Source organism: Strongylocentrotus purpuratus, unplaced genomic scaffold (assembly GCF_000002235.5).
Source record: "Strongylocentrotus purpuratus isolate Spur 01 unplaced genomic scaffold, Spur_5.0 spur5_scaffold_5, whole genome shotgun sequence".
Taxonomy (NCBI): domain Eukaryota; kingdom Metazoa; phylum Echinodermata; class Echinoidea; order Camarodonta; family Strongylocentrotidae; genus Strongylocentrotus; species Strongylocentrotus purpuratus.
In genome coordinates, this window is record NW_022145611.1 from 17,779,467 (window position 1) to 17,805,659 (window position 26,193).

The 26,193-nt window shown below is 39.0% G+C and overlaps 1 protein-coding gene across 1 annotated transcript; it reads left to right on the forward strand.

The window, feature by feature from the left end:
* Positions 1–14,577: 14,577 nt before the first annotated feature.
* Positions 14,578–22,336, forward strand: LOC579463. The gene is made up of 9 exons (XM_779578.4): positions 14,578–14,962; positions 15,355–15,402; positions 16,197–16,414; positions 16,958–17,047; positions 17,758–17,908; positions 18,541–18,723; positions 19,307–19,615; positions 19,945–20,147; positions 20,900–22,336. Exons 1-9 carry the CDS (start codon positions 14,593–14,595, stop codon positions 21,170–21,172), a joined length of 1,845 nt encoding a protein of 614 aa, XP_784671.4. The 5' UTR covers positions 14,578–14,592; the 3' UTR covers positions 21,173–22,336.
* The last annotated feature ends 3,857 nt before the right edge of the window (positions 22,337–26,193 follow it).

Consider the following 26,193-nt stretch of genomic DNA (forward strand, 5'->3'; position numbering starts at 1 on the left):
TCCGATAAGTACAATGACCCAAAGAAATCTCAACCAAAGCTTAATATTACACGAAATCTCGTAAAGATAAACTGAACTTGAAAACTATTGCCCAAACTTTGTTTTCAGGAATACAAGAAGACAGAACTTCTTTGGCACATTTGTCTGAGGCTGCATGAAAAGAAGAAAAGTCTGAAATTTTCGCCGCGATGACATAGACGAGGAACAAAGAATTTATTTTCAGGTGCAAATTAAAGACAAAGACAAAGTGCCACATTTCCGTTTTTAAATATGTCCGATTATAGGCATGTGTGACAATAAAAGTTTTGTTTTTCACGTTCCTGGGGTATTATTTTTTCCAAAGGTGTTAAATGTGTGTTTTGTCATACTTAATAAAATAAACTGAATATCTTATAATTCAACGATTTCTTCAAGTAGGCCTACTTTTATTAATTTCTTCAACTGCTTAAAAGTAAGGCTACAAATGCTTTGTTATTGTAGAGCTGTAGTGTGAACAGGCTACTTAGTAATTCACATGTATAGATTGGTGCACATCATTATGCTTGATCATCCTCTCCTATCTGTTTGTTTTCATTCCTCTGTTAGTCATCCTTTATTTGCTACCTATGATATTTGAATATTCATTATTTCCTTTTATTATATAAATGATCATGTAAATCCCTATATATGCAAAATAAACCATGGAGGTTTAAAGTTGTAAAGCCCATGGCAGTTCAACACACGCAATCATGAAATAAAGGTGTCTTCATCGAAGTGTCTCTGTAAGTTTAGAACCACGCCCTGTGCCTACCCGCTCAGGCCACTCTACATTCAGGGGCGTCGCTAAAGGGGGGGGGGTGTGGGGTTGAAGTCGGTGGTATTTTTTATGTCGGTCGGCCAGCAATTTGTTCCCCTTAAAGCTGTGACTTTTTATCGGACAAAGAAACATTTTTGAAACTTCAGACAATGATTTAGAGTCGGTTCAATGAATCGTCTTCTTTTTCTAATAATTTAATGAAACGTCGAAGCTCCCGGGCTTCGCACGAGAGGGGGAGAAACTGAATTCAGACAATTAGGCTTAAGAGTAGAGAACGGTATACAACAAATTGTTTTCTTTCTATAATAATTTAATGAAACGTCTAAGCCTCCGCGCTTCGTGTGGGATGGGGAAACTGAATTCAGACAAGGATTAAGAGTCGAGAACGGTACAACAAATCGTCTTCTTTTCATAATAATTTAATGGAACGTCTAAGCTACTGCGCTTCGCGCGGGATGCCTTTCACCCATCCCCTCCCCCACCTAGGGAGCGCTTTGCGCACTCTTTAAGTGATTCGCTTGCTCAATACCGCCCATCCCTGAAATAAGATCCTAGCTACGCGCCTGCATTAAAATATATAGCCATGATGCTTACTAAGTTGACGAAATAATTTGTATATTGATGTCGTCGACGACAATGACCATTTGCGCATAACAATTTAGCCTTTGGCCCCGGGTTTATAGGGTTAAATTTGTAGATATTGGAACATTTGATTTTGTCGGTAATTAATTGGTGGCTTGTTTTGTCGGGAATCGTTGACCTCTATCCCCCCCCCCCCCCCCCCCCACTGAAAAAGGACTAGCGACGCCACTGACGACACATCAGGCCTATACTTGCGTTTTGTGAGAGGCTCAAGTATCCGGGCCAGCTATTTATAGTTGAGTAAGTTTTGAAGAAAAACAAAAACGAGTACTCGCTCTCCAATCGTATTGGTTATTGGGGAATTTCGAATGTCATCACATATGTTTTTTTTCCTTTTAACATAATAATTGTTTTGCGACTCAATTCAGGCCTGACTAAATATAAACTTTTTCGTAAGGCAACAGACAAGTAATTTAGTCATATACCTGATTAACATTTGAAGATTTCCTACACTAGTGCCTGGCCGTGCGTGTTCCATATTTGAACACTAAGTTGCACCTGAAATTGCAACATGTGCATTATAAGCTCCAAACGCTTTCTTTCAAACAAATACACCAACAAAAAATCCCCAAAGCTTGAATGCATACTATTTCACAAGATGTAATTAAACAATATGAATTATATTAATGATACACTGACATGTACATGCAAATGCATGATAATTTTTGCGCTTCTTGCTCCCAGCAAGATAGTTTCCTTCTACATTTAATTTTGTTGCTGTTATGAGTTTATGAGTTTATATTCATATTTTTGTTATCAAACAAGAATAAATAAATGAATATATAAATACATTTGTACAATGATAATTGCAAATTGATGATAGAAGAACCAATGAAAATCGCAACTGATCTTCCCTAATTACTTTTCTTTTCTTCCTCTTTGTTTTCTGTCCCTTTCTCTCCTCTTTCCCTTTCACTTCCCTTACTTCTCTCTCTCTCTCTCTCTCTCTCTCTCTCTCTCTCTCTCTCTCTCTCTCTCATTTAAGTTTGCTGAGGGTGGCAGGGGCCCTTCGCCCCCTCCCCCCGATCCACGCGATTTTGGTGGGATTAATCGCAACTGATCTCTGCTTCTTTTCACCCTTTTCTTTTCTTCTTCCTCTTTTGTGTTTCATTTTAGCTCTCCTCTTTCCCTTTCCCTTCTTTCTCTCTTTTTTTTGGCGGGGAGGGGGTGGGGTGGTCGGGGAGGGGAGGGGGCAGAGACAAAGGCCTTTCTCCGCGATCCACATCTTGTTTGCAGAAAAATTGCAACTGATATTCCTTCTTTTCTTTTCCTCTTTTGTTTCTTTCCCTTTCCTTCCTTCTCTCTTGTTTGGCGCGGGGGGGGGGGGGGGGGGACAACAGCATGGGCGGCAAGGCCCTTCCGGCCCCCAATCTCCTTCTTTTTGCTTTTTTCTTCTCTTCTTCTTTTTCTCTTATTTCCCTTTCCCTTCTTTTCCTTCCTTCTCTCTCTCTCTTTGCTAAGGGGGGGGGGGGGGGGAGGGGTATAAATCGGGACAAATTGCAACTGATCTCCCTACCTTTCTTCTTCCTCTTTTTTCCCCCTTTCCCTTCCCTTACTTCTCTCTCTCTCTCTCTCTCTCTCTCACACATTTAAGTTTGCTGAGGGAGGCAGGGGCCTTTCGCCCCCTCCCCCCGATCCACACGAATTTGGTGGGATTAATCGCAACTGATCTTTGCTTCTTTTCACCCTTTTCTTTTCTTCTTCCTCTTTTGTGTTCCATTTTAGCTCTCCTCTTTCCCAACTGATAATGATATCCCTTCTTTTCTTTTCTTCTTTTGTTTCTTACCCTTTCCTTCCTTCTCTCTTGTTTTGCGGGGGGTGAGGCAACAGCATGGGCGGCAAGGCCCTTCCGCCCCCCGATCTCCTTCTTTTCCCCTTTTTCTTTTCTTCTTCCTTTCCTCTTCTCTCTTCTTTCCCTTTCCCTTCTTTTCCTTCCTTCTCTCTCTCTCTCTTTGTTTGCCAGGGGAGGGCAGGCGAAGGCCTTTCGCCCCCGATCCACACCGCGTGATGGGAAAAAATCACAATTGATCTCCCGTACCTTTCTTTTCTTTCCCTTTCCCTTCTCTTCCTTGCTCTCTCTTTTAAGTTTGCTGTAGAAGGGGGGGGGGGGGGACAAGGGCCATTTGCCCTCCCCCGATCCACACGAATTTGGTGGGATTAATCGCAACTGATCTTTGCTTCTTTTCACCCTTTTCTTTTCTTCTTCCTCTTTTGTGTTCCATTTTAGCTCTCCTCTTTCCCAACTGATAATGATATCCTTCTTTTCTTTTCTTCTTTTGTTTCTTACCCTTTCCTTCCTTCTCTCTTGTTTTGCGGGGGGGGGGGGTGAGGCAACAGCATGGGCGGCAAGGCCCTTCCGCCCCGATCTCCTTCTTTTCCCCTTTTTCTTTTCTTCTTCCTTTCCTCTTCTCTCTTCTTTCACTTCCCTTCTTTTCCTTCCTTCTCTCTCTCTCTCTTTGTTTGCCAGGGGAGGGCAGGCGAAGGCCTTTCGCCCCCGATCCACACCGCGTGATGGGAAAAATCACAATTGATCTCCCGTACCTTTCTTTTCTTTCCCTTTCCCTTCTCTTCCTTGCTCTCTCTTTTAAGTTTGCTGTAGAAGGGGGGGGGGGGACAAGGGCCATTTGCCCTCCCCCCGGTCCCCAACTTGTTGGCGGGAAAACTGCAACTGATATCCCCTTCTTTTCTTTCTTTCCCTTTATCTCCTCTTTTCCCTTTTTTCTTTTCCTTCTCTTCCTTCTCTCTTTCTTTTTGCTTGGGGGGGGGGGGGGGGGCAACAACCTGGGAAGCAAAGCCCTTTCGGTGGCTCCCCGATCTCCTTCTTTCCCCTTTTCTTGTCTTCTTCCTTTCCCTTTGTCTCTTCTTTCCCTTTCCTTTTATTTTTCCTTCTTCTTTCTCTCTCTTCTCTCTCTCTCTCTCTCTCTCTCTTTTGCTGAGGGGAGGGGGGAGGGGGTGGCAAAGGCCTTTCGCCCCCGATCTCCTTCTTTTCCCCCTTTTCTTTTCTTCTTCCTCTTCTTCCTTTCCCTTACTCTCCGCTTTACCTTCTCTCTCTCTCTGACTCTCTCTTTCTCCCTCTCTCTCTTCTTTTTTTTTGTTGGCGGTTTGGGGTCAAGACCCTCTCGCCCCGCCCCCCCCCCCTCCCCCATGGACCCGCGCCGGGAAGACCTGTAGTGTAGTCCCTAGCTAGCTGGCAAAGCTGAATATGGGTTATCCAGTCGTTTCATTCATTAAGTATAATTATACTTGTATTAGTGGGGGCTGTTAGGGATATTTTGGTGCAGATTCTTCTAAAAGCACCAAATTTGCCCCAGAGGTAGATTATACCATACTATTACGATTTCTGCCGGACGCCAAGAAGGGCGCTCTCTGGGACTGCCATCTTGGGCAAATCCAAAATGGCCACTATCTGAGTTAAAGGTCAAGCGTAGTTCCAAAAGGAAAAGCGCTTGTATGATTATAGTTTATATATTTATAGGGTTTTGGGGGTCAGAGAATCTGATTTTGATGTTCTTTCATTGATTTGAGGTCTCCTTTGGGCTGCCTTACTCGTCATATTGGTCAAATCCAAAATGGCCGCCATCTGAGTTACAGGTCAAGTATAGTTATGAAAGGAAATGGGCTAGTATGATAAAAGTTGATGAATTCATTGGGTTTTCGGGGTCGGATAATCTGATTATGATGTTCTTTTATCCATTAGCGAGTTCGTAATTGCACACTCCGCATGCGCCAAAATCGGGAACGAACTTTTACAAAGATTACATGAACATAAAGAGAGCTGAGAGAGGAAATGTAATTTGTTTTTGTGTGCTGGCCTTTCCTTTGTGAATGATCACATCTGACACATCAGTCACCGAAAATCATTTCTGAATGTCGGAATTGGTTCTTTATAGTAAACTTTACTTGAAATCTGGTCATCGGTAAAGTATTATCGGCATTATCGTGATCCAAGTCCCCAGGGACTCGACTTATGTCTAGACGTTGCATAATGCAATTCGTATTGGTATTTTATTCCATCTCAGAGTGATTATAGACGTTATTTTTTAAGGATAATAAAGATAAAGCTGTCTGGGTTTTTAAATTGATATTTAAATTGCACTGCTCCTACTTCGTGCTTTGTTCACACTCTCCCTGTTCTATAAAGGGTGTTTTCTCTATTTGATCATCAACAGAAGCAAAATGCTAGGCCACGAACTTTTCGAAGCGTGACCAGATTATAAGTATGCTTAAATGGGGGTATTGATGTATGTAGAAAAAACAGGATTAAGATCCCATGCAACGCTTCGAAATTTAAAAGAAGAATAAGAAAAATAAAGTTGAGATTTCACCTTTATGTCTAGACGTTGCACAATGCAATTCGTTTTGGTATTTTAATTCCATTTCAGAGTGATTATTTCTTAAATGAAGTGAAAGGACTCTTGAAAATAAAATAGCCCTTTCAGTTTCATTTCGCACCAGAAAGCACGATCACATCACTCCAGTCATCCGCACCCTACATTGGCTCTTAATTCCCCAACGTATCCAATTCAAGATTCTTCTTCTCACGTTCCACATCATCCATCAACACGCACCATCATACCTGATTGAACTGATCTCACCCAAACAGACTACCGGCATGAACCTTAGATCATCATCCAGACCCCAGCTCGCACTTGGTCCTCGCACCCACAACCGCTATGGTAACAGGGCCTTCTCAGTCTGTGCCCCCACTCTTTGGAACATTCTCCCCGCCCATATCCAGGACTCACCCACCATTGACATTTTCAAAAAGAATCTAAAAACTCATCTATTCCAAAAGCAACCCAAATAACTCTAAAATAAGTTCGAATAAATATTACCATGCCTTCATTATGTCTTTTCAAATTATTACTATTACTGATATAATGTGTTAATTTCCAAGGAATTTACATGTTTTGTTAATTTCTTTAGTAATATTAGTAATGTTTGATCTTCTTGGTAATATAAGTAATGATAATTAGTTGTTATGTAGGTAGTATTTTGTTTTCTTGGTAATTTGAGTAATGTTAATTCCATTAGTAATATCGATTTTGTTTGAAGTAATTTTGATTTGTGTACATGTACAGCGCTTTGAAACTTTTGTCACAAGCGCTATATAAATTTGTCATATATTATTATTATTATTATTTCATTTTAGAAATAAACTCTAATCCATCCTTTGATATTTAAACTGCACTACTCCTACTGTGTGCTTTTTCACACTCTCCCTGATCTATAAAGACTGCTTTCTTTATTTGATCATCAACAGAAGCGAAAGGCTAGGCCACGAACTTTTCGAAGCGTGACCAGATTATAAGTATGCTTAAATGGGGGTATTGATGTATGTAGAAAAAACAGGATTAAGATCCCATGCAACGCTTCGAAATTTAAAAGAAGAATAAGAAAAATAAAGTTGAGATTTCACCTTTATGTCTAGACGTTGCACAATGCAATTCGTTTTGGTATTTTAATTCCATTTCAGAGTGATTATTTCTTAAATGAAGTGAAAGGACTCTTGAAAATAAAATAGCCCTTTCAGTTTCATTTCGCACCAGAAAGCACGATCACATCACTCCAGTCATCCGCACCCTACATTGGCTCTTAATTCCCCAACGTATCCAATTCAAGATTCTTCTTCTCACGTTCCACATCATCCATCAACACGCACCATCATACCTGATTGAACTGATCTCACCCAAACAGACTACCGGCATGAACCTTAGATCATCATCCAGACCCCAGCTCGCACTTGGTCCTCGCACCCACAACCGCTATGGTAACAGGGCCTTCTCAGTCTGTGCCCCCACTCTTTGGAACATTCTCCCCGCCCATATCCAGGACTCACCCACCATTGACATTTTCAAAAAGAATCTAAAAACTCATCTATTCCAAAAGCAACCCAAATAACTCTAAAATAAGTTCGAATAAATATTACCATGCCTTCATTATGTCTTTTCAAATTATTACTATTACTGATATAATGTGTTAATTTCCAAGGAATTTACATGTTTTGTTAATTTCTTTAGTAATATTAGTAATGTTTGATCTTCTTGGTAATATAAGTAATGATAATTAGTTGTTATGTAGGTAGTATTTTGTTTTCTTGGTAATTTGAGTAATGTTAATTCCATTAGTAATATCGATTTTGTTTGAAGTAATTTTGATTTGTGTACATGTACAGCGCTTTGAAACTTTTGTCACAAGCGCTATATAAATTTGTCATATTATTATTATTATTATTATTTCATTTTAGAAATAAACTCTAATCCATCCTTTGATATTTAAACTGCACTACTCCTACTGTGTGCTTTTTCACACTCTCCCTGATCTATAAAGACTGCTTTCTTTATTTGATCATCAACAGAAGCGAAAGGCTAGGCCACGAACTTTTCGAAGCGTGACCAGATTCCAAGTATGCTTAAATGGGGGCATTAATGTATGTAGAAAAAAAACAGGATTAAGATCCCATGCAACGCTTCGAAATTTAAAAGAAGAATAAGAAAAATAAAGTTGAGATTCAACCTTTATGTCTAGACGTTGCATATGGCAATTCGTTTTGGTATTTTATTCCATCTCAGAGTGATTATAGAAGTTATTTTTTAAGGATAATAAAGATAAAGCTGTCCGGGTTTTTAAAGATAATGCGTCAAAACAAATCGAACAAGCTATTTATTTCTTTATTCATGGTCTGTTTCTACTGTTTATCTATTTTCATTGCCAACCCTCGAAAACGAATTTAGTATGCATTTCACAGAGGAAGTTTGCATAGGAGAACTATATATATATATATATATATATATATATATACAAATTATTTATTGGGCTTATTTTGCTTTCTAATGGATCCGTACACTATGGCACAGCTTTAGGGGCCTGGAAGAGCCCCTACCAGGGGTTCCAGGGCGGAGCCCTAGGATGCTCTCGAGTTTATTTGACTTTTTAAGAGAAAGTGTCTCTAAGATATAAAGAGAGGTTATTTCTTCAATGAAGTGAAAGGACTCATGAAAATAAAATAGCCCTTTCATTTCATTTTAGAAATAAACTCTAATCCATCCCTTGATATTTAAATTGCACTGCTCCTACTTCGTGCTTTGTTCAAACTCTCCTTGATCTATAAAGGGTGCTTTCTCTATTTGATCATCAACAGAAGCAAAATGCTAGGCCACGAACTTTTCGAAGCGTGACCAGATTCAAAGCATGCTTAAATTAAGATTAAGGATTAAGATCCCATGTAACGCTTCGAAATGTAAAGAAGAATGAGAAAACTAAAGTTGAGATTCGACCGTTATGTCTAGACGTTGCTTAATGCATTTCGTATTGGTATTATCTCCCGTCTGACAGTGATTAGAGACGTTATTTATATGGATAATAAAGATAAAGCTGTCCGGGTCTTTGAATATAATGCTTCAAAACAAATCGAACAAGCTGTTTATTTCTTTATTCATGGTCTGTTTTTACTGTTTATCTTTTTTCCTTGCCAATCCTCGAAAACGAATGTATTATGCATTTCACAGAGGAAAGTTTGCATATTGATGAAACATATGGGCGCAGGCCAAGATTTAAACCCACTCAAGTGTGAATTTGGCGCATCTTCACTCATCTTCTTCAACTAGGAAATGGACTTCATTGTAGCCTTAGGACAGGATGGTGAAATAAAATTGATAAAAGAACATCATAATCAGATTATCCGACCCCGGAAACCCCATGAATTCATCAACTTTTATCATACTGGTCCTTTTCCTTTTGAAACTACGCTTTACCTTTAACTCGGATGGCGGCCATTTTTTATTTGGCCAATATGGCCAGCATGACAGCCCCAAGGAGACCTGCAATATTGATACAAGCAACATCATAATCAGATTCTCTGACCCAGAAAACCCCCTTACTATATAATTTTTTTTTTATCATTTTAGCTCTTTTCCTTTTGGAACTACTATTGATCTGGAACTATCAAATGGCGGCCATTTTGGATTTGACCAATATTACCAGTATGACCCGAGGAGATCTCAAATCGATGAAAGAATATCATAATCAGATTCTCTGACCCCGAAAACCCCATAAATATATAAACTTTTATCATACTAGCCCATTTTCTTTCGTAACTACACTTGACCTGTAACTATCAGATGGCGGCCATTTTGGATTTGACCAATATGACCAGTATGGCAGCCCCAAGGAGATCTTAAATTGATGAAAGAATATCATAATCAGATTGTCTGACCCCCAAAACCCCATAAATATATAAACTATTATCATACAACCGCTTTTCCGAACTACGCTTGACCTTTAACTCAGATGGCGGCCATTTTGAATTTGCCTAATATGGCATACCCAGAGGGTACCCTTCTTGGCGTCCGGAAGAAATCGTAAAAGTATGGTATAATCTACCTCTGGGGCAAATTTGGTGCTTTTAGAAGAATCTGCACCAAACAACCCCTATTTAGCCCTAACAGCCTCCACTATATTGACTATGTATATGTGTGGACTAGAGTACGGACATTCGGTGCGGCAGGCGGACTATTGGTGCGAGACCTCTTCCGCATGGATTGTCCGTCAGACATTTGAGGCGCACACGGAATGTCCGACACGGACATTCTGCGCGGATAAAATCCGCACCGATCGTCCGCTCTCGATCGATCTCTAATAGTCGGACGATCGGTGCGGGTTACATTCTACGCGGTCACACCGGCCATACGTAAATGGCAGTGACGGTAACGACGAATTAGGAGGAAGGGGTGCATACGTGAACTACAAGCGTATTGGGGATGATCATACTATCATTTTAGAGTGTGCAATCTGGGTCAGAATCCAGCATAATATATTTATAAAAAAAGAGGTTCACATAAAAGCACTCATGATAAAGCCGCGCCCGGCCCCTACAACATCATTTTGGATTTTCAGATGATGGGGCGGGTGGCAGGGGTAGGGGGCAAAGTTCGCCCCACTCTTCAAGTACCCCCCCCTAAAAGGGCCACTTTTACTTTGTAAAGAAGTGCCCCTTCCCCTTTTTAACTCGGATAAGCGCACATTTCATCAACACATGTGCCCCCTTTCCTATCTGATAAGGGCTATTTAGAAAAATGAGGCCCTTCATAAATAAAAAGTGTCCCTTTTCATCTCTGGTAAATGACCATTTTCATATATATGAAGTTAATTCGTTTCACTTCAGTGCGCTCTTCACCTCCGATAATTGCCCCTATTCGAATCTGAGAGATGCTCATTTTACCTTGAAAAGTACCCCTTCCCCTCCTGATAAGTACTCTTTTCATCTATGATGGGTGCCCATTTTCACCTTTGCTAACTGCCCTTTAATTTTGAATCGTGCCCCTTTTCCTTTCTATATAGGGACCTATCCCCTTTTCATAAATGCCCCTTTTCACCTCTGATAAATCAATTTCTGATGGATGCCTCTTTTCCGTCGACAAATGCCCATTTCCCATACTCATAAGTGCCCTATCTCATTTCTGGTGAGTGCCTCCTTTCAGGTGTAAGAAGTGCCCAGTTTGAACCTTTGATATTTACTCTTTGTACCTTGACACATGCTCCTTTTCTTTTCTAATAAGTGTCTTTATCCCTTTCGATATGTGTCCCCTTAACCTCTCATCATCGGGGGGGGGGGGGGCACGTGCCCCCATAACCTGCTCATCATTAGTCTTGCACCAAATTTAAAGCGACTAAGAGTAATTTCCCCTAAAGCTCGCTCGCTCGCTCGCATTTATAGATGATACAATTATAATTATGTCACTTTAAAACAAATGTTTTTTTAGTCTTCCGTGATGCTTATAACCCCATCATGATTCCCCCCCCTCTTTATAAGATGTAATTTTTTACTCTACGACCTCACAGATCTTACATTTTTTCTCGCTCGCTTTGCTCGCTCGCAAATGAATATTCAGACAATCACACTTAGCCGAAAGTGTGATGCTTAAGCAATAACTTGTATGATATATAAAGAAAAACAAATATTGAAATCGTCCCTGATAATGGGATCACAATGAAAGGGTATATACCAATGTCTAAAAAAATGTATATTTTCGCTTTGAGATTTCGCTTTGTAGGTGCCCTTTTTTGTTGGTGCTTTCCACTTTGGAAATAGCTCCTCCGCCCCTGCTTACGCATTAGCGCCAGCGTTAATTTCACGCTGGCGCGCACAGGGTGTGTGTGTGTGTGTGGGGGGGGGTTCCTCTCTAGCTCTGAAGCTGATTTTTTTTTTATACCTAGATTCGTGCGATTCGGTTAATACTTTTAGAGGGAGTCTGATGGGTGATGTGCCCCCTCTGAAGCTGACATTTTTTTGGATTTTTGAAACTGGATTCGTGCGTTTTGGTTAACAATTTTTTGGGGAGTCTGATTTGATTTCAAAACACCTGCAGTTAATGCGTGATGGTGTTGCAGCCTCTCTTTCCCCGAAAATTTAAAAATTACCAATATGCATTTGTTATATCTTATCTCGTATATTTTGGTGACAATTAACACTTTTCACAACATACATAAGCTCAAATTTCCGCTCACTCGCTTCGCTCACTCGCCAAATTATTAAACCAGGAAATAGATATTAGGGCAAGAGGCTTCAGCCCCCACTGATGGAAATGTCAAAAAAAAATTGCGCGCGAGCATAACTTGAAAACGGGGAATGTTGATATCGGACAAGAGATGTGACGTGAGCATGTCCCCTTTCCAAAATAATTGTGCCCGTTTGTAGGTACCAATACACTATTAAAGTACAGTGCTTCTAATATGACCTTGTCAGTATTGGTAAGTTTATATAACGGTCTGCGCGAATTTCGAATTTCCGGTCCCCCCCCCCCCCCTATTGGAAAATCCTGGATCCGCGCCTGACAAGGGAATGTAAAATTGATGATGAGATAAAGCGTTAATGTGATCTGCAAAATGTATATACATGAACATCTTGGATCTATAAAAAAAAACATAATTGGGAATCAAGTCATTATTTTGTAACCAAAGTGCTTCGTGCAGCAAAGACTCCTGCAGTTTGGCGTACATTTTTCGTTTGGCCCCATAACTTACTTGAGGTAGTACACTGTGTAACACATTTCCAATAATTATGAAAACTAAGCTGAGTCAGTTTAAAGTGTCTCAGTGGTTGTTGTTGTTGTTGTTGTTGCTTTTGATTAAACGCCGTATATCTCATCAAAAGCCAAGGCTGGTCAAGCCAAATATCATCATCAACAACAACAACAACAACAAAAGCAACAGCACATACAACAACAATGACGTATACGCAACATGGTGGGGCAAAACGTAGAAAAAATTGTATCGTGTTTTTCCCGTTACACAAGTGGCGTCATTTTGCTGTGGCAGGACGACTGATATGGTCTTTCCAGCGCCTTGTGAGAGTTACATTTAAGAATAAATAAATGATTGCAAAAATGCATAGTGCAAACATTGCGTTGAGGTGTTGGAGCTTCTTTACCTTACATGTAATAAAGGGCAGGTATAAACACGCCATCAAAATGACGCCTCGTCTGAAACTGACATTTATTAAGATAACCTTTGCAGGAGGACCGGAGGGACGCAAAGCTGATGCGTTTATCCTGCAACGAGTTAAGTGCCCTGTCCCACCAATATTGATACGTAGGTTTATCGATATTCTCTACAACTGCCCGTTTTTCAATTTCAAGAGTATTATTGATCGTTAAAAAAAAAACATAACGTGATATTGCAAACAACAGCAAGCACGGATTTCGAGGCCATCTAAACAAAAATATGATAAGAATAATACTGAAAAGCATGATGTATTCTATCATAAGAATGGAACGAATGAATCCTCCATGCTTTTCTATAATATGTGTACCTCACAGGTCGTGGTGCCTGGGAGCCTTTCACCGTTTTGAACCACAAAGCTGATGCGTTTATGTTGTAAAATACAAAATGTCAAGTGAATTGAGGATTATTCTATTGAAATGCTGGAACGATGCCTGCGGAAAAAGTCACAAAATTGATAAGCATAAACTACAAAGTCGGTGTGAATTGTAAACATGGAATAATCGCAAACGAGCGGGTTTTCTCTCTCTTAAGCTAACTTTTTAATTGGTTTTCATAATATTGTCAGATTTCCTGACAATATTCCTCAAAATGTGATGGAATGTCATGTAAGGATTTCTATAAAGTCAAATTGGCCAATGTTAAAAACATTCAGTCAACTACCACACCTAGCAAACAAATAATCCGATTATTATTTTCATTTGATAGATCTATTGAAAGGAGTGAGTGAAAAGGCAGATTTTACGAAATATCAAAGTCTTAAAATTCCTGAGAACGTGATGTGCTGACGGCGTCATATTTTGGGGCACAAATGATTGCACTATCGTTTGCAAATAGATGCATCTTTAACCCCAAATACTAACTGGGGCATCTTTTTTTAACAGTAGAAGTACCAACCTACATCAAAGATGGCCTGCTCGATCTGTGTATCAAAGAGAGGAAGAAAGAATGAGAATGAAGAGAGATCTAGAGATAGGGAGAGACAGATAGCCATACAGAAAGACCAAAACGGAGATAGAGAGAGAAACAGAGAGAGGTTGAGAAAGGGAGAGAGAGTGATAGAGAGATATTAAAAGAGGGAGAAGACAGAGAGACAGAAAGACAAAGACAGAGACTGAGAGAGGAAGAGAGACAGAGAGATAAAGAGAGAGAGAGACAGAGAGAGAGAGAGAGAGAGAGAGAAAGAGAGAGAGGTTTGACCCTCGAGGAACCACCAGTAAATGTCTCCTTGTTTAAACATCGCAAGTCTCACAAATAGTTGGGTCCACGCTTCGCCACTGAAAAGTGATATCTAATTTATTTTCTTAACTTTGTAGATGTGAAAACTTTTGGCTATCTCGAAGTTTGAATCGAAAAAGAGATCAATTCTATTAAGACTTTTAAGTGTTCTGGCAAAGTTTGAACGACAAAAAGAAAAGCTTGTTACCATTACATAATGGTATGTTCTTAGAATGTCATCGCTTCTTATTTGAGTTTGTATTTATCATTTTAATGACGGTGACCGGTATCGTTGTGTTATGTGTCTCTCAGCATATTTGGCTTGATTCAAGCACAATTTAACCACCATGACTTTCACTTCTAGATATTGAATAGCCTTGTTCCTTCAATTCTTCAGATCAAGTCTGCTTACAACTATGATAGCAACACTCACTACAATGTCTTGCCGTGGTATGTTGGTATGTGTCGTTGGTTTCGTCGTGCTCCTAGCTGGACTACCACTCGGCAATGCCCAACTCCCCATCCCGAACAGCGCGAACTACATCGGCGTCGGGTACAACTTCATCATGGGCAACCCGGAGGGTGACTCGCTGAACTCTGGCGGAGTCGATCCTGGACTTCTGGCCTCCAGGAACATCTTCGAGCTCACCTATGACCTGGGAAAGAAGTCGAAAGACAACAAATACCGTGTGCCGGATGAGACGGAGTTCCTGCAACGAAGCAGCGCTTTTACCACAAAGGAGAAATCGACGTTCCACGGAACGAAAAGCTATGCCAAGACTCTCTCATCAAAAGTACAAGAATCTGGTGAGCTCATTTAAAAAGAAAAGTTATAACATCAGTCATTTCTGTTCATCAATGGTTTGGTGTCATACACTTTTATAACACGGTCCCTTTTCCGTCTTCTTGAATCCATACGTTGCCAATCGTCTGGAGAGCCAAATAAGACAAGTTTTCCGATAATTCGTAATTTGCCAACTAATATTCAGGTTTATTTTACTCAATATGTTTGAAGGTATTTGAACTGTTTCTCACAAGGAAACTATCATCAATTTCAATTTTCTAAATCAATGTATCAATAAGTAGATTTATAAATGTAAAAATGTCCAAGAGCCATGAGGGGGTTAATATTGAAGACAGCCTTTCAATCAACTAAATGGTATGCTTTCCCTTTTTATTCTTAATTTGTTACCTCGCAGCTTCCTTGGATGCTGTCTTTGCTTCGGTCAAGTTTGCTGGCAGTCACGGTAAGAAACACCATCTCGTTCATGACTTCATTAATGACGAATTTGAAAAATTAATTGGAGATAAACATTTGATCATAAAGAAGTTTACAGAAGTTTGAAGATGTTAATGGGTGCCGCACTGCGTGCCGATGTTCCAGGTCCCCTTTTCAGAATTTTATTGGAGATGGATAAACATTTGATCATAAAGAAGTTGACAGAAGTTTAACAATGTCAATGGGTGCCGCATTACGTGCCGCTGCTCCAAGTCCCATTGTCAATCAATCAATCTCTAGCCCTAAATAACACTTAACCCAGCTTAGCATGATCCCGGATCACACTTCATTAATTCTAATGATTTTAATCTGGAGAATGGTAGCGCTTACAGTGATGTTTTAGAGGTATTTTATCATAATATCCCACTCACATCGCCAAAACGACTTCAAACCGACCAATTCTTATATATTCGACGTAACGTAAATTTTGCTCGGTCTGCTGTTGGTCTGCTCTTGGCTACTTCGCTGGAACTGGGTTATCAAGACCAAACCACTCAGTGATAGCGAAACAACATTGATAGGTTCATATGCTACCAAGAGATTCTTTTCGTAATGTAATCAAATTTAATGTACACATCTCTGTTAAGTGCCTCGTTACAAAATTATTTTATTCACCTGTTACGAATAATTGTATTTCAATAGTCAGAATGCGAATTGCATACATTAATTATTTCAATATTGGGAAGGGTGCACACCAAGGTAGGCGGAATGAGCATGTCTTTCATATTTCTTCTGTATTATTATTTTTTTAATTTGATACAGATTATAAGCAAATTTCGGAGGACGAAAAGAAAGAGGGTTACGTGTACTTCACTGAGCAGACGATACAGAACCTGGGCACAATCCGATACTTGGATGAACTGGCTCGGGCTGATCAGTTTGAAATTACCCGCAATTTCTATGCTGACGTCTGCGGACTACCTGTCACGTATGAATCCCAGAAGAAGAACTATATGGACTTTATTGATAAATGGGGAACGGTAAGTGAGTAAAGAGTACGATAAAACAAAATATGCATTACATCATGATTCCATTGGTAAAATGTATTTCAAAAGAAGCAATTTCGGCACTAGGACTTAACAAAACGAGAATTGGAACAGCACAAGCTATAAGGCCAAGGAAAATGTTAGAGTGGAAAAGTAAAAACTCAAGCCTATATCTACTTTTAAACAGAAGATGACTGGGGTGCAAATGCCTCTATTACCCCCTCCTCCCACCCCCATTCACTATGTATGCTATGCCGTCGTAGTTTACGGTTGCGAAACATCGTAGTTATAAACAACGATCCACTGACCAATACGAGACCAGTAAAAACTGGCCTAACCCCGTAACATTACCTCGAATTAGAATCATCCCCCCCCCCCAGCCCCCTCCCCGCGCTATGTCATGGTTTGTAACTTCTAGTTAACTTAAAGTTTCGTATTAATCACGAGTGCTTTTTTACAAATAAAAAAAATGCAACGAATTATTTCGTACAAGTTACACATATACTATATACATATATATTTCTTATAAAAACACAGCACGTTGTGACGGAGCTACAGACGGGGGTTCGTTCTGGTACAACCTATCGTGCAACCCGATCCTCATTCGTCAAACTGGCATCAGAACAGGTAGATAATTTGTATTATAGTCTTACACCTTGCAGCTTCCTTGGATCTATCTATTGTCTTATACGGTCTCCATATTAATTTTTGCTGAAATGAAATACGAAACAAACATATTACTGCATGCTCCAACAAGACATGCTTCAAGATTTAAGGGTTACACAAGAATATGATTGCATCCTTATTATGGATTTTGATCACCGAAGGATACCGTAGACGTATTTTTGAAGGATGGCGATTTTAGTGTACCATAACGTAATCTTTGAATTTTTATCAGCTCTTGGAATGCAAGATAGATGATAATTAAAGTGTTTCAATCATACATTCCAAAACTTATCGTGCTCGTATGTTTCTGTTCTATTAGTTAAAACATAATTTTCACATTTAATGTACAGAAAAGTTTATACAAAATATCCATTGAACACTTTAATTAAAAATTATTTTAAAAAGAAATGTGGCACGCACGAACAAAAAAGAATATCAATTAGGCGGAATTATTTTATCTATCTGCAAGAAATTTAATAGTGGACTTGAAGTACATTAAATCATTGATAATTTAACAAGAAACATAAATCAAAAGAATTAGGGAAAGGTTCAACAAAATTTAATTTCCCAATATTGACAAATTAAAAAATAAAGGCATCAGAGTTTCGTCAGTGAAAGCAAAACTGTTGCATGATTGATCGACGACTCGTTTTCACTTCCTCCCTGAATAGAGATCGGATAGCTTGAGTTTAGAAGGACACTACAAAATCGCCTCTGCATCGATATCCGTGAACATGGATAAATTCACTGAGGACAAGTCTGCAGAGAAGAAGTTTGGGAGCCAATATACAACTTACAAAGTGGGCAGTGAGACTTTGCACGGTCAGTGGTAGACAATAATTGATTCAATGAGGGCGGCAGTAAGATTTGTCCAATGTCCGAAGATGTAGATGTATATGAAAATGTGATGTGATATTTGTATTACATATATTTATATATAACAAGTGGTGACGGGGATCAATGACGTTTGATTCAGAACCCTCATCCCACATTGATGTGGACTTGACTTGACTTTCCAAGTTGTAGTCTTTTGATTAACTGGCCAGGTATAAAACATTGCTAATGAACGGCCACGTGTTAGGACAAACAGATGCTCTTAACCAACCATTTGATTAGGATCCATCATCATTTTCATAGTAGTTACTAAAGACTCGAAACTATTGCCGTTTCACATACAGTATACGCAATCGCTAGTTTTGTGTATTAGGCCCATTGTCGGTGTTGTTTATGACCAATGGGCAAAATCTGTAAAAACTCTGACGCCTTTCTTGTGGTCCCCAAGAGGTACCTGATCAACGCATGTCTGTGAAAGCATATGGTAAATGACCCCCCCCCCCCCCACACACACACACACACACACGCACACACACACACACACACACACACACTCATGCACACACACGCGCGTGGGCTGTCGTATGTATGATTAATATTTTATTTATGATATTTTCTAGAGCCCATCAGCCTCAAACTGCTCGGACTTAACGAATTACTGGCGGATGACAAGTACTGGACCACACAGGCATCTCATGAAGGAACGCTGTGTCCCGTAGGATGGGAAAGGCCACTTATTGCCGCAAACATCTTAAAGGCTTACAAAGGATACATCGAATATAAGAACATCGCTGCGAGCACAGGTAAAGACACCGTGGACTTGTCCGTCCATGGGCTACTGGCTTGAGCAAAATCACTTTAACTGTCAAACTCCACTCTTCAATATTGACTCTAACGCCTATCACAATTTTCCCTATACAGGAAAACAAAATTCATTTTTTGACAAATATGTTTGTTGGAAAACGTTGTGAATATTACATCCACAAATTCAAAGTGTTAAATTGCTCAATATTAAATGTATGATGGCTGTTTTTCTTCTTTGTATTTAACCACACTGCAAAAACGACCGATTAAGTCAACAATTTCTTACACATTCAAAGTACCATTGAACCTGCGCTTTTAAGGAGCCTATTAGTATACTTAGATTAGTTAGTGCAAGGTACTTTTGTAATATCAGATTTATCCTGCTTCATCGAATAGGAGTATGTTTTTAAACAAATCAGGCGGGTGCTATACGTACGTTTAAATAAATCAAGTAAATGCCATTGGTCTACATGCATTACATGTTAAATGTCAATCGACTTACTATACAGTAAGAACATCGAAAACGGATGTAATGATGTGACTAATATGAGACTGTCCAATCTTACTGGCCACATTTTCCAGATCTGGAGGTTCGTATTCCTCTAACGTGGCCAGATGGGCAGTACGCCCTGGCCAAGCCGGCCAGGAATGGGGGAACGTGCCCTAACACTGATTACCTGACGTGGGATGAAGGCAACAGGCTGGAGATCACACAACCTTTAGGTGCGAATTGGTGGTCGAAAGATACCCAGCATTTGAGTGACAATATCTTCATGGAGTCGGCCCAGGTATACTACTGCGTCAAGAGTGTGGCACAGTCGTCGACGACATCGTGGAAATGGATGCCAGGGAGCTATTGCATCTATCAGTTTGGCAACACATGCCCGAACGGTAAGATATAGGAACGGTTTACAGCAATAAATGTTATATGCCGTAGTACCACCACCTGCATTATGTACTAATCGGTGTAGTTTAGAGAGACATAATTAATATGTTTAAAATATATTTGAATAAAAGTCCCTTTACACGCCATAATGATTGCTGTCAAGTTATGAAATCGCTGAAACAATGATTGAGTGTATGGTGTATCTTCCCGATACAACCTTGGATACCAACGTCATTTCTTCTCTTCAAACGCTGTTATTAGTTAGGGATGAAAGTCCAAATAAGTCAAAAAAATGATATTATTTGTTCATCTCCTACGTGTTATGATACTCTAGGTTTTGATAGCGGATACCTCAAATATGATGACGATGACACGTCAAGCAACCAAGCTAATGGTATTTTGCCAGCAGGGGAGTATACGAGCGAGTACACTTTGATTCGCTTTTGTTGCCGGAATGACGCCTCCCCTATGCATCCCATCTTCCTTCCTACCGACTCGAGCTTTTTCCTCGTTAGATACTTTGATAATTGTCAGAAGGTAAGTCTCAAGATGTAGAAATGTGAATGGGGGGGGGGGGGGACATGTGGGCCGCCTAATCGAACGTTACCATTATCTTCACTTAATAAGGGTATTATTTTTTGGTGACATGATCCACTGATTCGCTCGGGGGGGGGGGCAGAGGAGGTGTTTCTGATGCAATCCGCAGTCTCATACTTTGAGGAAAACAGACCCAACGATAGGGAGCCGTGTCATATACCACACCATAAAGAAGATGCTCCGCCCCATCCCATAATCCCTTTATAAACAACCTTGTTAATTGAAACCGATGCGCCCCCCCCCCCCCATGATGCCGGTGTCCCCTTGATATGGATGAAATTATCTATATTAAAAAAAACCTCCTTGAAATGCCAAAGAAAAGATGACATATTGATTTATGTTAGAAAGAGCCCCCATCAATGACGTAACTGATATTAAACCAACCAAATTTGTTTGTTTTGATGTTGGTGTTTTTCTTAATTTTTCATTCCTCGAATAATACATAAAATTCACGCTTTTATCGCAATATACATGTAGGGAATTATCTGCTTTCCCTACATTTTGGAACAATTATAAGTGTAATAATATTGCACGGAACAATATTGCATTGAAACCCTAATCTTGCCAAAAATGGGAAGATCCTCTGCTTAAAATCTAAATTGGGGAGTTTAATATTTGTTACACTTTCACAGTCCAGATCGAGTGCGGCGTATTAGCGATCAAGTTTATATTATCTCTTTTGTCTTGTGCAGGTAAGCGGGATGACTGATACGGAAGAGTTCTTTGAACTCGACACCATGCATGCCGGGCTGAATGTCGACAACGATGACGCGGAGTACGGAGCGTTTCCTCAACCTGGCGTCGTTCAACACACACGAGTCAAGATCTTCTTCTGCTACTACCAGCCACAAACCAAGGCAAAGCGAGTAGATGATGCTATTGAACGCATTAAGGAGGAGTTGGCGAAAAAGTTCCTCGACTTGCTCGAAAGGGACCGAGATGGGATGTCCATGGGCGATAAGTAGAGAATGGCATATGAAAGCGAAGGCGTAGAAGATAACTAGAATGGCTTATGAAGGAGAAGGCGTGGTGGATCATGTAAGGGTTTGGGAAGAGTAGAAGGCATAATAATATTACATAACTGTATATTGGCGCTTAGATACGAGAGGGGGGGGGGGGGGGGAGAGAGAAGAAAGACATGACAAATATTGAGCTTTCACCGTTTATGACATACAATTACCAAATCAATTACAACATTTTCACTGTTCTTTATGATTTAAGACTATCATGATCGAAACAGATATGTTTTTAAGTTGGATTTAAACTGATGTAGTGAAGGACAACATTTAAGAGACTCTGGGAGATTGTTACATAGTTTTGGTATAGCATACTGAAAATAATATGTTGTTCTTCTGCCCATACCGACCCTCAAATCATAATGACACCTGCAGCCACTCCTATTCGGAACAAGAAGCAGGATCAAATAATAAGTTATTAAATAATAAGCATCATGCAACTACACATGTAATTGCATGACAAAATACAACTCATTTTATAAAACTTGATAAAGACATCGATTCTGTTATATAAATCCTAATCCCTTATCCCTAACCCTGCATTCAATAATAAAAACATATGAACTAATTCCTTATCATGGATTTACTGTGATAACTATTACTGGTGTTGGGTTAATGACTGTTGTGCGGTCTTTGATTGGTTGATATACGATTTATACTGGAAACTTTTAAAACCATTACATAATTATATACTCCCATCGTGAAAATCTATATGTACTAATTGTTCTCTAGTTTAAATCTTTATGGTGGTAATGGAACTGATACTATTTCGCTTGCGGTAGGCATAATTAATCTCTTTGTATCTTTAGAAGTTATGTATTCGGTAATTACAAAAGTCTTTGTTATAAATTGAATCTAGGATGTTAGCGTTGATTCGAGAAAGATAGAAAAAAACTAATTGTATGCGTTGTAATATTACGGGTGTACGGTTTTTTTGTATAAATACTTTTGCACCATATAACGGATTTTTCATGAAGAAATCTAAAATTAGTTTTGTCTTGAATTATAGAAATTAACAAAACAGGCAGTGTGCCTGAAATAATGACTTGCTTCTGATATAATAATGTGCGAATTTGGTTGCAGGCTCGTATAATAAACTCATAATGCTTGGAACCTGTTTGCTTGCTTATGTAGTTTATTTTGTATTCAAAATGATGTAACGTATCACTATAGTGGGAACCAACGATGCTGGGTGATGAAATTTGTAATTGGGAAGAAGTGAAGGAGTTGGAGAACAGGGAGAGAAGGAGAGAGAGAGAGAGAGAGAGAGAGAGAGAGAGAAAGAGAGAGCGAAAGAAAGAGAAAGAGAGAGAGAGAGGTGGAGATAGAGAGAGAGAGGGGGGGGGGGAATGATGTAGAGAGAGAAAGAAAGAGAGAGAGAGGTAACAACAACAGAGATGAGCGAGCGAGAGAGATGAGATACAGAGATAGTTTGATTTGATTTTTAAAATTCTATTTATTTGTCTAGTTAAATGAAACATAAATACAAAGAGTACAATGATACTATAAAATGAAAACATAGTAATAACAATTGTAGCTTGACAGAATAACCCATAAAAAAACTGAAAAGCTTATTTACAATGAATTGTTACGTTACTCTCTTTACAACGCTTTTCATTTTATAAACTGAGATAATACTACACATTGAATAACGGGACCTTATACCTCAGTCATATCGCCAATCCGCCAGTTGATGATAGATGAAATCTTTTCCATTCAAGATAGTTTTCTTCTCCTCCTGCTCCTCCTGCTCCTCCTTCTTCTTCTTCTTCTTCTACCACTACTACCACTACTACCACTACTACCACTCCTACCACTACTACTTAAACTACTACTACTACTCCTTCTTCTTCTTTTTCTTCTTGTTCTCCTTCCTCTTGTCGCTGTCCCTTTCCTCCTTCTTCTCCTCCTTCTTCTTCTTCTTCTTCTTCTTCTTCTTCTTCTTCTTCTTCTTCTTCTTAGCCATCTTCTTCCCCTTCCTTGTTTAAAAATAAAAATTACTATCTTTCTGTTTTGTGCGTGCTCTTGTGTCTGCCTCGTCGTTTAGCTGGGATTAGAGCCTGTTCGTGTTTGAGACTGGGAGAAAAGGCACAAGCACAAGAAGCCTCCTCGTTGGGGTGTAACTCTGTCATCGTGCAAATCCTTTCTTTGTTTTAATAAGAATCTAAATACTAAGTAAAAGGCCTAATAAATTTGACAAACTCACACAAGTTTCCTGTCACCTTTCCTACCTGTATGTTAGTCATAAACACCCCACACAGGATATTCCATTCAATCTCCCATTTTGTCTACAGCTACAGGTATAACCTCGAAAGCTACCTAAATTTCTTAACTTAATGTTTTGTTTTTTGTGTGTAAATAGATAATTTCGCTCGGAAATTTCATTCTAGGGCCCTCGAGAGACAACAGAGAAAGTCAGACATCCATCTGCGATGTCGTTAAGTCGAATTAGTGATGGGAAGAAGAAAGTAGCTCTTTCGGGAACAAAACTATAATGATGTCACATATCATTAACCAATTATCGATGTGCATGATATTGCGTAATACTGTTCTGCTGACATGGTTATAAGCTGCCTGTCATCATAGCTACAGCCAGGGTGAAAGACAGACGGTCTCGTGGGCTTTCTTAATAAGTTATCTAAGGGTTGGCCGGGCTTATGACATTTTTGCTGAGGGTACATGAGGGTACATGAGACCGACATTGTTGATCAAGTGGGATGTCGATCTTGTGGTCTGTCGGCCTACTATACAGTATGTTTCCTATTATTCGTTTAATTTCTACAACGCAACGTAAACAAAGAGAAAAAAAACGTCCCATGATGTAAGACATTTCCTGTCACCAGTTTTTAAATTATATTAAGGCTGTATATATATGAAAACTGTAATAACTCACGATCCTGAATAGCCAGCTAGTTTAGAGTACATTATGGAATAACTTATACCATTCTTACATGCATATCCCTCCCATTTACGAGTATTTAATCGAAAATAAAGAACAATACGAAAATGCTTCAATCTTAGATGCTGGCACACTGTGTCTGGGTAATGTCTCACTCGTTGATGTTGTACATTGATCATGTTGATCCAGGGGCAACCGAAATACACCTTGTAAAATGACAAGGTTTTGCTCTTGGAATTTTGGTTCAATGCTGTTCAATAAACCCAGCAGAGTTGAATGAACACAGTAATACCACAACAGTTTTACGACAGCAAAATCAGCTTTTATTGATGTAATCATTCACAATACATTTTTATATTGCCCGAGGCTATAAAAGACATACATATTTGACAGTTCACGCAATTCAATTTCAGATTTCGTGTTTTTTTATAATAATTCTAATTAAAATAAAGGGCATGTGTTTAAAGGTTTTGTTTTCTTTAATAAAATCATCTTTATTCAATATTGCTTCCGACTTTACAAAACATTAAAAAAACATATATGAATATACATACATAACATAACCAATATAATCAACAACAAGAGTATAGCTGATTATACAAGATAATTTTTTTATTTTTTAAAGCAACACAATGTTTTTCCACCTATTATCAAATGATACAAATTTGTTATTTTTAACATAAATGTATTGTTCAAGAGAACGATAATAAATTAACATACATTTAAAAGAATTTAGTGAGAGTGCGCTATTTTTGCATTTGTTGGAAAATATAGAGTATTTGGCATGTAAAAGGTGTTTCAAGGGTTGTTTCAAGATCACGGTCTAACCCAAAGTCAATCATTTGTATTGGAAACCTTTACTTTGTCAGTTTTCAATTTTAGTTGCCTTCAGGTACAAAGAGCAGGGAATCCGTACTTCAAAACTGCCAACAACAAAACAATCTACTTTTTCTATGCAAGCCTGTAAACTCCTCAATCTCAAAAATAGAATCAGAACAACTTTTGTCATTGATGTACTCACAAAGTTAGACGTTCAAGTCAGATAAAAGAGTCTGGATTATTTTGCCAAATGCAATTATCTAGGCAGATGCAAATGAATTATAGCTTAAACTTTGACATGGTATATCACTAAGCTGATCTAATTCAGCTTACAAAAGAAATTGTTCGACAAAAAGCGAACGGTAATGAAACTTGCATTATTATACATATTTCCCCAACCCTCACAGGGGCGTCCCTGAAGTTCTCGAAAATCTCCCAGGGTCCGAACGTATATCACATGACGGGTATAGTACTGACTGGATAGGAAACCTGCTAGAACATAGATTTAGTTTTGATATTGGTAATATATTCCTGATGTTTGGACAGTGTATTTTTCTCAGCGCCTTGACTGCACTTTTCACCTCAAAAGGGTCAGACCCAATATCAATGTAGAAACCACGATGTAGTCATCAGTTCTGTCCTATATATATCTAGTCCTATATATTTTCAAGATCAAGTTAATTTTCGTTGTTTTATACTCCTAAAACAAAGCACGAATTGCGGACTACAGTCACAACATTCACCCATATAATTTGGTTTTACATCGTTTCTTACTCTTGTATTCCCTAAACGAGGTCGGGATATCGGGAATCATTTAGTTTCTTTTACATTGTTTTGATTCCATGAATAAAGAATATCAATTTTACAAATGTTAAGACAGGACAGTAAACTAGAATGTATAGTTTTGTCTCTATATACAAGAGTTGTACTTCACTTTTTATCTCTCAGATCTATACTTTTCGCTAGCTCTCTTCCTCTCCCCTCCTCATCTCTCTTTTTCTCTTTCTGTCTCTTCCTCTCTTTCTCACTCTTTCTCACTCTTTCTCACTCTTTCTCTCTCTCTCTCTCTTTTTTTTTCTCTCTCTCTCTCTCTCTAACCTATTGTCAACCATCTTTAATATTTTGACCATATCTCTAAAGTTCATTTCTCACGTATCACTCCTACCCCTTGACGCAAACGAATATTACTGTTTCCTTAACCATTCAAACCAAACCCCTGATTTATTGATTTTTTTCTTCTTCTCCTGATTAC